This window comes from Phaeoacremonium minimum (assembly GCF_000392275.1).
Source record: "Phaeoacremonium minimum UCRPA7 unplaced genomic scaffold PA7_03_scaffold_454, whole genome shotgun sequence".
Lineage (NCBI taxonomy): Eukaryota > Fungi > Ascomycota > Sordariomycetes > Togniniales > Togniniaceae > Phaeoacremonium > Phaeoacremonium minimum.
Genome location: NW_006921356.1, coordinates 72556 through 85081, shown reverse-complemented (window position 1 = coordinate 85081; position 12526 = coordinate 72556). Strand labels below are relative to the sequence as shown.

Genomic DNA, 12526 nt, shown 5'->3' with positions numbered 1-12526 from the left:
CAGCTCCTACTGCACCGCAAGCGCCAGAGCTCCCGATGATCATTTCCGGATGGCGGGAACAAGCATGGCTCTTCAGATTACTGCCTAGTAATGGCTGTTCTCGCGGTCGGCTTATTAGCCAAGCCTTTAGCTGTCCTGCCCGTCCCGTATTGTACAGTGTATTACAGCTGGCGGTGGACCCACCCGCTTCCAGCGATCCCGGCTGCTGTGGCTTGGATGCTTGCGACTGCCAGGGACGAAAGCTGTTGCGTCACTGCCCCCGAGTCGTGCACACCAGGGACTTACACCACCGTACACCCTACGCAATCCTCCAAGCTAAGAATCAACCGGCGGCTCACTCATCACTCTTCTTTTCCTTCAACCTGCCTGATATTTAATCAATTGCTCTTCTACTCCCTCAGGACCACGGCAATTTTGCTAACAAACTCTCTTCAACTTCTCACCAGGCGCAGAGATATATCCTCGATCCACTCACTGCTCCCGAACCAAGCCAGGAAACAGGCCCCGGAAGCTCATTCATTAACCCTCTCCGGCGCACTACTTCGACCAGGGCTCAAGAGTCTCCAGTCTCCAACCACGGGAAGACAAATAGCACGAGTAGCTATCCAACTCCTCCAGCTTCTGCTAGTCCCACTCAATCTAGCTTTCACTCATCCAATCCGTTTGGATCTCCGCATCGCTATCAGCCATTGTCGCCCAGATCTCCCCCAGCTGATCGGATCTCGCTGGGCAGAAGCAACAGTATCAGTCGACAGGGTTACCAGCTGCAAGAGACTTATCACCCACAAGGCTCCAATCTTGGACGCAGCAAGACTGTCCACCACCATTCCAGTCACCCCCCGCAGACGCATCACACCCAGGGTTCAGGTGCTGCAATATCCCGCAGCGTCAGCGTTAATACCGGCAGCGGTCTTGACAAGGGTAAAGGCCTTCGACGAAGCGGATCACTTAGCGGGCGATACCCCGGCGACATGTCGCATAGACCCCTAGATATGCTCAAGCGGGACCAGCGTGCAGCGGACCGCGCCCCCCACCGCGCACGCAAGTTCCCCAACACCGACACCATTGATTCGCTGGATAGCACTTCATTCGGTGGTGCTTACCATCATGGGGGTCCCTATGATGCGACTCTGGCGTCACGCAACGGTAATAAGATGTACTCGCCCGTGGAGGCCGTCAAGGAGTCCAACATTGAGGCCCTGAAAGCCACCCCACGAGAGTACATCCAGGATTCTCTAGAGAAGCATGTCCCTCTACAAGGAACAGCAACAATTCCGCCAGGCATGTCGGATATGAGAGGTGACAAGATGAACTATGAAGAGGGCGCTGATCTGATGCGCGAGAGAGATGCCCCAGGCGGTGCTTATAAGCGCTATGATTTCATTGTGAGTTTTGTCATCGAAAATGTGGAACATGGAACCATTTACTAATTAATATCCAGCCTTATCGGGACGATGACCTCAAGGGCAAGGGTGAGCCGTCCTTCACAATCGAGAGAGATGCCAAGGAGCATAAGGCGAGACTTCGCAAGCACGGCGCTTCCAACAGCGTCGGCGAGTACGAGATGCAACCAAATGTCAACAGCTATAATAGATCTAGCAACACGACAACACGCCAGCGGAGTGTCAGCGCTGCTGGAGGTGGCCAGCCATCTCAAGGACTCCTGAGCCCCACATCCGCAACTGGCATGTCAAATTCAAATGATATTCGCCGGAGCAACACAACAGGCAAGAAGTTCAGCGATGGTTTGAAGCGACGATTCGGTAGCTTGCGTCGTAAGAAGAACGCAGACGAGGATTGAATTATCGGTTGATTGCATTTCTACGAAACCGGTGCACATCGCACTCTAGGTCCATGTTACGGACCAGCCTGATTTCACTTACGATGGCATGACATTTTCATTGTATCGAATAACAAAATTTTCTCAGAGGACATTTGGTGTTTTGGCCGACATATTTCCTTACTGGGAGTCGGGAGACGAAACACATCCCTCAAGATGAGAAGCCCTCCAAGTATATAAGGGACACCACTCGAGGGGGCAGGGCATGTAACAAGAGCAAGATGCTCATGTATGGGCGGTGTAACGACACCGGATTTGGAGCTCCTCGTGTGTGGTGCTTACATTTGTATATGGGTTACGGTAGAATCAGGCTTCCACATGGTTATACGCGGATTCGGTAGAGAAATAGACCACACCGGAAGAGAATGGACTAATTCATACTGAATGCTTCACACATGACTACGCTGCTTTTGGAACTTCACAAATATGTCTTTCATGTGACATGTATGCCAGGCTTGGCAAATCTTCAACAAGCGACTTAGTTTATTTATTCCTTATGGGAGTTTCGATCTCTCCAAGGACATGAAGACAATAGATAAGTTCATGGTATTCTCTCAGCCTCAGATCTTCCGCACAATAGCTCTGAGGCGTACATAGCTGAACATGTAGCCACCGCCGGGCTTGGCGCAGACAATCTCCAGCACGTCGAGCACCTCCCTGATGCACGGCTCGCGCTCCTCCTCGGGCAGCGCCTCGAAGAACTGCGCGGCCATCAGGCGCACCCAGCCCTCGACGCCGCCGGCGTCGGCCGTCGTGGGCCGCCACTCGCGCTCGATGCGCTCGACCTTGAGGCCGCCGACCTCGTCCTCCATGGTCGCGCGCGCCCACTCCTCGTCCGGGAAGAACCACGGGCTGACCTCGTCCTCGGTCCTGCGGACGCCGAGGCGCCGGCCCACGGCGGACAGCAGCGCCGCGCGGATCTCGGACACGTTGCCCAGGCCGCCCATCTCGAAGACGAAGACGCCGCCGGGGGCGAGGGCGTCGCGCACGCCGCGGAAGAGGTCGGCGCGGCGGCCGGCCGGCCGCAGGATCCAGTGCATGGCGGCGTTGGAGAAGACTTTGGTGAATTGCTGCTTCTGCAGCTCGGGCTTGTTGGGGAGGTCGAGGGCGTCGACGACTGCGGGGAGGGTTTAGTTCTTGCTGTATACATTGCGACATATTACGGTTGTGGCATGACGGTAGTGTAGAATTGTAGTGGTCAGGGCTTGTGGTCTGGCTTGAACTTACCCTCAAAGGTCGCGCACTTGATGCCGGCCTCCTCATGAGCCTTCTGCGCCGCTTTGATCATGGCGGGCGAGCTGTCGATGCCGTGCAGGCTGCCCTTGCCTTGTGACAGCACCTGGCATATCTCCGGGCCCTGCTTGCAGTCTCGCAGACATGTCAGCGGATTGTGGTAAAAGTAGATGAGCTGACGACTTACCACCGCAGCCAATGTCGAGAATGACATCGTCTTTCTGGGGGTCTAGCCAGCTCAGAACTTTGGTTGCGAGCTTTGGCACGAATGATGCCGAGTGTTGATAGGCCTAAACTCCGTGTAAGTCGTCTTGCCTGCCAGCTACCAAACGATACGCCGGGATGTTGCACCCACCTCGGAAGACCAGTGATCTTTTGAATTAGCAGCCATGTCTGAGCAAGTTTCAACCTTCTTATTTAAATTCAAGCAGAGCAATATCAACACTGCAGCGTCTCACCATCGGTTATCGAGCGAACATGGAGTTTTTATAGTCGTCAACTAAACATCCCCGCATGGGGCCTTTAGTACCTCTGGTTGGCAGGTGCATCCTGCGCAGCCCAAGGTACCGCACAGTGATGGGCCGATCTCGGAGCCGTGTTTGCGATTTGCAAACTCGTTGAACGCCATTCGCGGAGGTGCTATTACAGGATTTGACATTTCATAAAGTCATATTCAAGCTGGAGATGCAAGCTATTTACGGATGGGAAGGCCGCATGTCTGTGTGGTTGGATTGACATTTAGAGGTGGGTGTGGCCATTGTCCAGATATCTCCCCTGATCGGAGTAGACCAGAACCCTGCTCTGCCAAGGGAAATCTCCCTACTATATCGGCGCCCCTTAGAACTTAGTCAAGCTCGAGCAACTTGTATTTCTGTTCACCAAGTGCATCTTCTATCCGCTTCATTATGGCCAGCACCTTCTCCTCTTCAAGTCTCCTACCGACGACCTGTACTGCCACCGGGAGGCCGTGCATCGCATCCGCATCATATAGCTTATACGCTCCCTGAGCTACGCCATTGAGCTTCTTGATATCGAAACTGGCAGGTAGTTGGTCCAGAGCCTTGTCTACATGAGTCACAGGCATGACTCCGGCAGTGTAATCCAGCTGCTACAATTAGCCTTTTCTGCACCTGGAAATGCGAGGGGCATCAAGACTTACCAGGTTGAACAAGAACGTGTAGCCACAGCTACTAACAGCATCCTTCATGCCATCATGAGGAACAGCGGGTGTAGCATTGGGAGGTGTAAGGACGAAGTCCAGTTTCTGCTCGTTCCACCACTCGTACCACTCCGCCCTGTAGCCCTCTCGCTTGGAAACCAGCTGGAAGTTCTCGAAGGCTGTCTTTGCGCGGAAGTCGCGAATAAGACCAGCCCAGATTTCATCTCTTCGCACATACTTGACCCAGAGATAATAGATATATCTGAGCGGACTTGGGAGATTTGCCATGAAGCCAAGCTGAGCAGCCCCAGCATCGTTCCATTCACCTGTTCTCATAAATGTCCTCCACATCTGCGCGCCGTCGGCATTGAGGAGATATGAAGCAAGTTGTAGACCGTAGTACATATTCGGAGGGTTAATTTCGACAATTTCATGACCGTCTTCTTTGAGAGCTGCTTCCGCCATCTCCAAAGCTCGGCGACAGGCCGGGCTCGGATCAACAACCCCGTCAGTTCGTAGCACACCAACTCGTAGCTGCTTCTTTGAGCTATACTCTTCGACTACATCCGTTCTCCAGGGGATGGGATGGGCCTGATAGTCATATTTCCACGGCTGCATCCCGACAATCGCACTAGTGAAGTAGGTAAGGTCGTTCAGCGTCCTCGCCATTGGGCTGTAAATGCTCGGCACACCCTCCTGTCCAGGCACGCTGGTGCAGATGCCGAACTTCGGCCACCTGCCCGTCGAGCACCGCAAGCTGTAGCAGCCGGCAAAATGGGCAGGGGCACGCACGCTGCCCGCAACATCGCTCCCAATGCCGATCCGGCCGCCCAGGGCCAGCAGTGCAGACTCGCCGCCGCTGGATCCGCCGGGCGAGTACTTACTGTTGTGCGGGTTGGTGGTGCGCCCCCACACGTCGTTGGTGGACTCGAAGCTCAGCAGCGTGATCGGCAGGTTGGTCTTGACGTACGGCACCGCGCCGGCGTCCTTGAGCAGCCGCACGATGGCGCCGTCCTTGGGCACCGCGTTGCCCACGAAGCTGCTGTACCCGACGGTGGTGTCGTAGCCGCCCACCACGATCGTGTCTTTGAGACTGACGGGGATCCCGGCCAGGGGCCCATCCAGGTTGATCGAGCCGTCTTGCAGCCAGCCCTCTGCGGAGGAGAGCAGGACTTCCGTCACGCAGTTGGTCTTCTCGTGAGCCTTGACTGCGACTTTGCCGTAGGTCCGTAGAATGTCTAGTGGCTGGATGACCCCTTTGCGGACACCTTGGACAAGCTCCTCAATAGGCTTGTCAACCGTCTCGCGGTCGGACGACGTGAATGGCCCATGGTAACTGGTAAGTGCAGCAATCCGATCTGCACGTTGTGCTTGCTTGAATTGGCTTTGATGATGTTAGTCTAGAGAGTACTCCCACCCCTCGTTCAGGAGGTAGACGAGGTGGGGGGATTGAAACTTACCAATCGCGGCGGTGTTGGAAATAATCTAGAAAGAACACCATTGTGGTCTTTTCTTATTGGACAATGGGCTTTATGAGGCTATCTAGATATAGGTATACATCGGTAATCAACAATCAGACAAGGTATGCAACGGAAGCAGAAAGGACTTATACTGGTCTCGGTTGCACCTCCCTGATTCACTTTACCTCATCGTTATCTTATAGCTCGGATTTCCCCGCACCGCTATCTTCAGTGGGGGAGCAGTGGTAGGGTCTCTACCAGCCTCCACTGGATTGTCTGCTAGACTAACCTAGGAAGTGTTCTCATGAACGGCACCTGTTTGGGCAGTCACTAGTAGATAAGCCGTCGTAAGCCGCATTTTCCAACGACATGTCTTGGCTTCAGGGGCCGTCACCCCCTTTCTCTTCCACACCACGACAGCGGCGAAAAAAGCCGTCCCTCGATTACATACACGAAGGAGAGGAAGTACATAATCCGCTTCTTCGGTCTTGTACAGCTTGATTTTGGTTATATCTGCCGATTTCCTGACTTATATCACTTGATTTCCAATTGCTCTCTCAACAAAAAGGCAATTGCGACTCCAAAGTTGGAGCAATCTATCACCGCTCACTGGAGCAGAAACAACAACGATATTTCGTCTCATTCTTTTTTTGGGGATTTGAGTTAGGCTATGACCAGTCTTTGCAACAGTACTGCTCGTGTGCACTGCCATCCCCATGTTTTCCATTGCTTGAATCCGTTGACTTGTCACTGGCTGGGGTCTGTCCATGGGATCTCATTTGCAAGGACGTTTGTATCTTCTGACTGGTATAGTTACCTGTCAGAAATGATCTTCAGTCTTTCCTTGCGTCTCTTTCCAAGCTACTGGATATGCTATATACACCATTAGAACGCTCTGGATGATCGATATCTGGGCGCTGGAGGACACTATTTCATTCGTGTTGGAATGGAGGGTATGTATGGAATGTGTGTGGGAGTATTGACTCTCCTACTAGTCGCAAGAATATCGCCTCGCTCAGTGGCGAGATCTCAATGCAATGAATGGGGATCGGCATGTGTCGTCGGTTCAAACCTCATGCGGTAGACACAACGCGGCATGAGCGGGCGATACTGGCTTGCAAGGTAATCGCTTGCGCTTGAGGTCAATTTGATAGCTGGGATGGCAGGACTGACCCTGTCCACCTGGCGCCTTTGTACCAGGCAGCACTCGGGCCTGGGGGGGGGCACCCCGAACTTGAGTTCCCCTTATAAGGTTAAAATTGAGGCCAAATATTCAACAGCGGGGAGCTAGATAGCCGGGTCGTTAAATAAAGAGCGCTATCTTTAATGCTATGATCCTCAGACACGTCGCAGCCGTACCAGACCTAGGCTGAGCACCGGCGCAAAGAAAATTCCTATATCGAAAGAAGGACTCGCAGTAGTCAGGCCGTTGTATAAAAAGAGCCTGAGCTGGGGGGCACCAGACTTTTTTATACCTCTTTTCCTTTTTTTCTTCTCCTCTGGAATCACATCTTGATTGTGTTGTGGCGATCGTGATTTGTGCCTTCTCAATGCAACTCATAGGGTCGGTACATCGCGAGATTTCTAGGGTGGTGTTTATTTTTTACCCAAAACAATTTCATACCCAAAACGGCACAGAATTTCATCACAACACCAGCAAGAGGCTGCTGGTTCAATCCCTCCTCGTACAATCTATTCATTTGTTTTTTGCTTCCTTCCGCCTCTTTTGTAGCAGAACGTATTACCCTTTACTAGGTTTCATCTCAGCCCTCCCCAAGCCTCCCCCTCACTACCATCACCACAACCCCAATCTTTACTATCCCTGCCTGTCACTTGTGATAGCTTTCCTGAAATCATCGCCCTATCTGGAGCCTTCCGCAAAGTACTCGTCATCGGCTTATGCTCAACAACATCGCCATTTCTGTACGAGACTTGATCCGCTTCCAATATCAGGAAGCCCCCGCCAAACCGATATCATTTGGCTCACTCTAATCATTGCCTTTATGGCCCCAGAGTGCTAAGCGACATCCTTCTGCAAGAACGCGTAGTTTTTGCCACGCATTTCAGTGAGCACCAGGCGCAAGCAACGATATCGACGCCAAAGCTTTTTAGATTCCGCGCCCCCCATCGTCTGATGACCGCCCTTTCACAATCCACCAGATTCTCGGGAACTCAGCACAATGGGCACCAACGTTGCGAATGAGCGCCCTGCGAAGGGAAACTGCCCCACATGCTTCAAGGAAGCCGACCTCTTCATGTGCTCCCGCTGTGAAGATATCTTCTATTGCTCTAGGCAGTGTCAGACGGCTGACTGGCCCATTCACAAACTTCTTTGCGAAAAACTGTCAAGATACCAGCAGAGACCCCGAGCCGATCACATTCGCGCCATTGTTTTCCCAGCAGAACGAGCGTGTGCCCCTGCAGAGATGCAGCGACCCCGATTCGCTTGGATAAAGAAGCTTGGACAAGATCAGTGGGACTTCTCCCATTACTTTGAGAAGACCGCTGAGCTCCAGGAATACACACTCGACATGTCGGGTCAAACCAAACCCATCGCCACTCAGAAGATGTTCATAGCTCAGAGCTGCCCCTGGATGACGTTGCCGGTACCCAACAAATCCATCCAGAATCTCGGAACCCCTGGCGTCTGCTACCAATGGATCGGCGATATTGTCATTGTTGGTGCAGATGGAGACCTCAACATGCGCGACTTTCGCGCAGTCGTGGACTGGTTCCAGTGTTATGAATACAATAAGGCACTTCTTGACCCCAGTCGCTTCGTTGGTCACACCTACACCGGTGTCAAAGCATATTGCAAAGGCGATATGGACAGATACAAGGCTCCTGAGCTACAGCAGGTACAAATCACTCCAAGCATTGCTATGAGACTCGGATTGCGTTCACTAGGCTACTTCGACAAGGTCATTTCATTGGCCTGTACCAACCCTGATCCTCACGCTCTCGGCATGCCTCCGACCTGCAACTACTACCACTTCAACAAGAACAGTCTCATGCTCATGCTTGACTCGGTCTTCTTCACTGACTACAACTATCTGAAAAATTGGCTGGAGAAGCCAGCGCTGCCTACTGGCTCCTTAATTTTCCTCCGTGTCGACATGACCCCGCTTCAGATTCAGGAGTTTCGAGACATGCAGGACTTTCTCCTCGAGCAGGTCAAGAATCATGCCAGTCCTATTGATGAGAAGAAGGAAAAGGCATTAGCGGCGAGTTTAACATGGGAGAAATGGCGAGAGTTTTTGGCACATCGTCAAGCAACAGCCGACCTGGATTGATACTCATTATTCGCTCAGCGAAGATAAATCCGTTTTGAGAACATCACTCCGGGCTTTCATATGTTATGTCTCTTCTGTGGTCCAAAAATTCCTACTACCAGACATTGCAGATGGATTTTCAGGTGGCTATTACATGTTGTACTGTAAATACAGCCTAGCTAGGATAATTTCATCAGTTATCAGAGCCCAAATACTGTCATATTGGCCTGCCAACCAGAGACCACAAACGGACACATGAAGCTTGAAGTCCACGCACTGTAGTTATTTCAAAGGTACAGCTGGTAAAATGCCTTGCTTTGGTCTTTTAACGTATTTCCTTCTCTTATGTAAGGTGGTCGTCAAACGGCTTACACGATTCTAGCCAATCGGGTGGTCTCATGTTGAACCCTGGATCGCTATGCGCCAGGCCTCGGGAAATGACGTTTTCCCCACAGTAGGAAGCGGGTGGAGACGTGATAACTCTGATTAGGGAGCCCGTCTTTTACGACCCGGCTGATCAGGCGACACCACCGATAAAATCAAAAGTCGCCCATCCTCTCCATTCCCTAGCACAATAGAGGTTCTGGAAGCTTGAGGGGCCATCCTTATCAAGATGTCGGCAGACGATCAACAATTTCTGGACGTGGTGAGTTACACTGATGCTCTAAAGTGCTTGCGCCGCTGCTAACAAAGACGCGACAGCTCTCGTCGTTGCCCAACGATATCAGACGCTATTCCAGCGACGTCGCCGAGTTCATCGATAAGCATGTCGACAAGCTTGCCGATCAAGTTCGAGAATCGCTTGCCTCATCGCCATGGGTTCCAGATTCGATGCGCCCACACATACCTCCGCCGCCCCCGAAGGTTATAGTATCCTCCTCGTCGCTGTACGAGAGAGCGCAAGACTGGGTATCAAGACACAAGATTTTGACTGGCGTCATCATCTTCACAACCAGTGTTGTCGTTTATAGGGGATACAGGAAAAGCCGATGGTGCCGGAAAACGCGACGGGCGAAGCGCGCTCGCAATGGTGGACGATTGGAAGTGGTAGTCATTGCCGGCTCTCCGACGTTGCCGCTGACCAGGTCGCTTTCGCTGGACTTGGAGAGAAAAGGCTTCATCGTCTACATCGCTTGCAACACTATCGAGGATGAGGTCATGGTGCAGAATCTGTCACGCCCTGATATCCGACCGCTTACAATTGATATAACGGACCCGCCCAGCGCCGGCAGCTCGATCGAGCGATTCGCACATTACCTACAAACTCCTCATTCAGCTGTGCCCAGGGCCAAGGCGAACTATTTGGCCTTGAAGTCCGTCATCCTCATACCATCTCTAAACTACCAAACCTCACCGATTGCTACCATCCCTCCATCGAGCTTTGCGGATCTCTTCAACACTCATCTACTCCACCCCATCCTCACTATCCAAGCGTTCTTGCCTCTTTTGACGGCGCGGCTTAGCCCGTCAGGAGAGAAGTCGAACCCCAAAGTCCTCGTTTTCACACCTTCTATCATCTCGTCAATCAACCCACCTTTCCATGCACCGGAGGCGACGGTCTGCTCAGCGCTTTCGGCTTTCACAGAAGTGCTGACGGCGGAGCTGCGACCCCTTGCCATCCCGGTAACGCATATCCAGCTGGGCACTTTTGACTTTGCTGGCTTCACCCCTGCGAACCTACGAAGCTCGTCGGCCGCGCAGCCGGGCCTTCTACCCGCCCCCGACCATGCGGAGACCTTGGCATGGCCCGAGGCGGCTCGACATGCCTATGGACGGAATTTCGTCAACACATCTACATCTGCCATCTCTGCAGGCCGTGTCCGAGGGATGAGGGGCAGCTCATTGCGCGACCTGCACAATGCGGTATTCGATGTGATCGATGGGTCTAACTCTAGTGGGGTGGTGCGTGTTGGGCTCGGAGCGAATCTCTACGGTTTCGTCGGGCGTTGGGTTCCGCGAGGTCTAGTGGGCTGGATAATGGGCATGCGCAAGGTTGACGAACTCTCGGCGTGGCAGTACAATAGCCCACGGTCTGGTAGTGAAAATGGCGAGGGCTCCGAGTATATTTCTGTACATCCGGAGCACTCGGCGGATACGAATGTCTGGAAGGAGGGTTAAACTGACTGGCCAATCTGCGATTTGTGCAGTTTTCTTGGTCAGTAGATGATACGACACACACCTATCCATACATAGACACGTCACGACTCTATAAATAATGAAATAAATGTACGATGATCAATATAATGACCTGAATATTCCGATCTTGGTATCTTGCCTCGTCCGAGCCCACCAACGCCAATGTTCGTACACGTATCAGTAATGATACAACCTCACGGATTGGACCCAGAAGAGCGCCACGTCTAATGCCTGCCCCTGAACTTGTGTCCTCCTCCTGGCTTTCCTCTCCAGCGACCACCTCCACCTCGGCCGCCACCAAATCTGTCTTTGTGGCCCCCCCGATCATGTCCACCGCGGTCCCGGTCTCCCCGTTCTCTAAACATTCCCTCATCTTCGTCATCCATATGCTCTCGCTTGCCCAAGACACTCTCGTCATCCTCTTTCTTCTCCACCTTCGCAGTTGGCTTCTCCAGGTCCTTCTCCCACCGCGGATGTGCGCCCTCCTTGCATGTCTTTCCGTCAGGGCAGAAGCCGGCAAGGTAGTAGGGACACAGCTTCTTGCGGACGTGCTTCTTTGAGCAGCGCGGGCCAAGCGGACAGAAGCCCTGCTCGTAGTGCGGACAGGGCGGCAGCTTGGACTGTGGGTCGATATGCAGGTACAGACACTCATCACCGTTGCTGCAGTAGCCGTTGCGCACGAAAAAGTTGCACTCGGGCATCTTGCGCAGGTTGTACTCGTGCAAAAACTCGCAGCTCTCGCCCTTCTTGCACAGCCCACGCAGCCAGTGCTTGCACACCAGCGAGTTGTATGCCGAGCCGCCGCCGCCCTCCTGCTTGGTGGCCGACGACGACACGTGCCGCTCGGGGCAGCGCGTGCCCAGCGGACAGTGTCCGGCCGCGTATGCCTTACATATCGGCCGGTCTGGGGGTAGCCCGTGGTGATATGTGTTCTGGAGGAAGGGTGTGAAGGAGAAGGTCGGTCGTGGGGCACGGTGCTCGAGCATCTGCTGCGCAAGCTGCGCCGTTGTGGTTGTCGTTGCAGTGGCCATATTTGGTCCAGCAAACTTGCTAGTGACCCAAAGACCGCAAGACTGATGACCTCAGATACTGCGCCTTCGACGTATTATAGATTGAATGGGGTCGAAGTCGAAATCGTGGGGGATGCTCGCCGGAGCGCGGGGAAGCCTTCGTGTCTGTCGTCAAAGCTGGTGATGAAAGGTGAAGTTGATAGCTCGAGAGCTAAAAAGCTCCGCCCTCTGGATTGACAAATCATGGCCACCATGTAAGATCAGGGTTAGGGTTATAGCAGGGCTGAATAATTACGCGCGTGGGCAGCCGTAGTGGGGGTTTCTAGATGCTGCTCCTCCTCCGCAGCCGGCGGGATCGTGGCGGGTCCCTCCAAAATTGTGGAATCAAACCTCCTCGGCTTCGACTTTTTGGAATC

At 53.2% G+C, this 12526-nt stretch overlaps 6 protein-coding genes across 6 annotated transcripts; 3 read left to right on the top strand and 3 right to left on the bottom strand.

Annotated features, from left to right (window-relative positions):
• Positions 1-971: 971 nt before the first annotated feature.
• Positions 972-1801, top strand: UCRPA7_6144 (putative protein kinase protein; the record flags this gene model as incomplete). Its single annotated transcript, XM_007918684.1, has 2 exons — positions 972-1385; positions 1442-1801. 2 exons carry the CDS (start codon positions 972-974, stop codon positions 1799-1801), a joined length of 774 nt encoding a protein of 257 aa, XP_007916875.1.
• Positions 1802-2400: 599 nt separating this feature from the next.
• On the bottom strand, positions 2401-3287 carry UCRPA7_6143 (putative methyltransferase type 11 protein; the record flags this gene model as incomplete). Its single annotated transcript, XM_007918683.1, has 3 exons — positions 2401-2957; positions 3068-3200; positions 3261-3287. The coding sequence occupies 3 exons, from the start codon at positions 3285-3287 to the stop codon at positions 2401-2403; spliced, it is 717 nt and encodes a 238-aa protein (XP_007916874.1).
• Positions 3288-3917: 630 nt separating this feature from the next.
• UCRPA7_6142 (putative amidase protein) lies at positions 3918-5733 on the bottom strand (the record flags this gene model as incomplete). Its single annotated transcript, XM_007918682.1, has 3 exons — positions 3918-4178; positions 4233-5616; positions 5693-5733. 3 exons carry the CDS (start codon positions 5731-5733, stop codon positions 3918-3920), a joined length of 1686 nt encoding a protein of 561 aa, XP_007916873.1.
• Positions 5734-8118: 2385 nt separating this feature from the next.
• Positions 8119-8985, top strand: UCRPA7_6141 (hypothetical protein; the record flags this gene model as incomplete). The annotated part of the gene is made up of 1 exon (XM_007918681.1): positions 8119-8985. One exon carries the CDS (start codon positions 8119-8121, stop codon positions 8983-8985), a length of 867 nt encoding a protein of 288 aa, XP_007916872.1.
• A 592-nt stretch (positions 8986-9577) lies between these two features.
• On the top strand, positions 9578-11082 carry UCRPA7_6140 (putative duf1776-domain-containing protein; the record flags this gene model as incomplete). Its single annotated transcript, XM_007918680.1, has 2 exons — positions 9578-9610; positions 9667-11082. 2 exons carry the CDS (start codon positions 9578-9580, stop codon positions 11080-11082), a joined length of 1449 nt encoding a protein of 482 aa, XP_007916871.1.
• Positions 11083-11324: 242 nt separating this feature from the next.
• On the bottom strand, positions 11325-12131 carry UCRPA7_6139 (putative mrna 3 -end-processing protein yth-1 protein; the record flags this gene model as incomplete). Its single annotated transcript, XM_007918679.1, has 1 exon — positions 11325-12131. One exon carries the CDS (start codon positions 12129-12131, stop codon positions 11325-11327), a length of 807 nt encoding a protein of 268 aa, XP_007916870.1.
• Between the last annotated feature and the right edge of the window lie 395 nt (positions 12132-12526).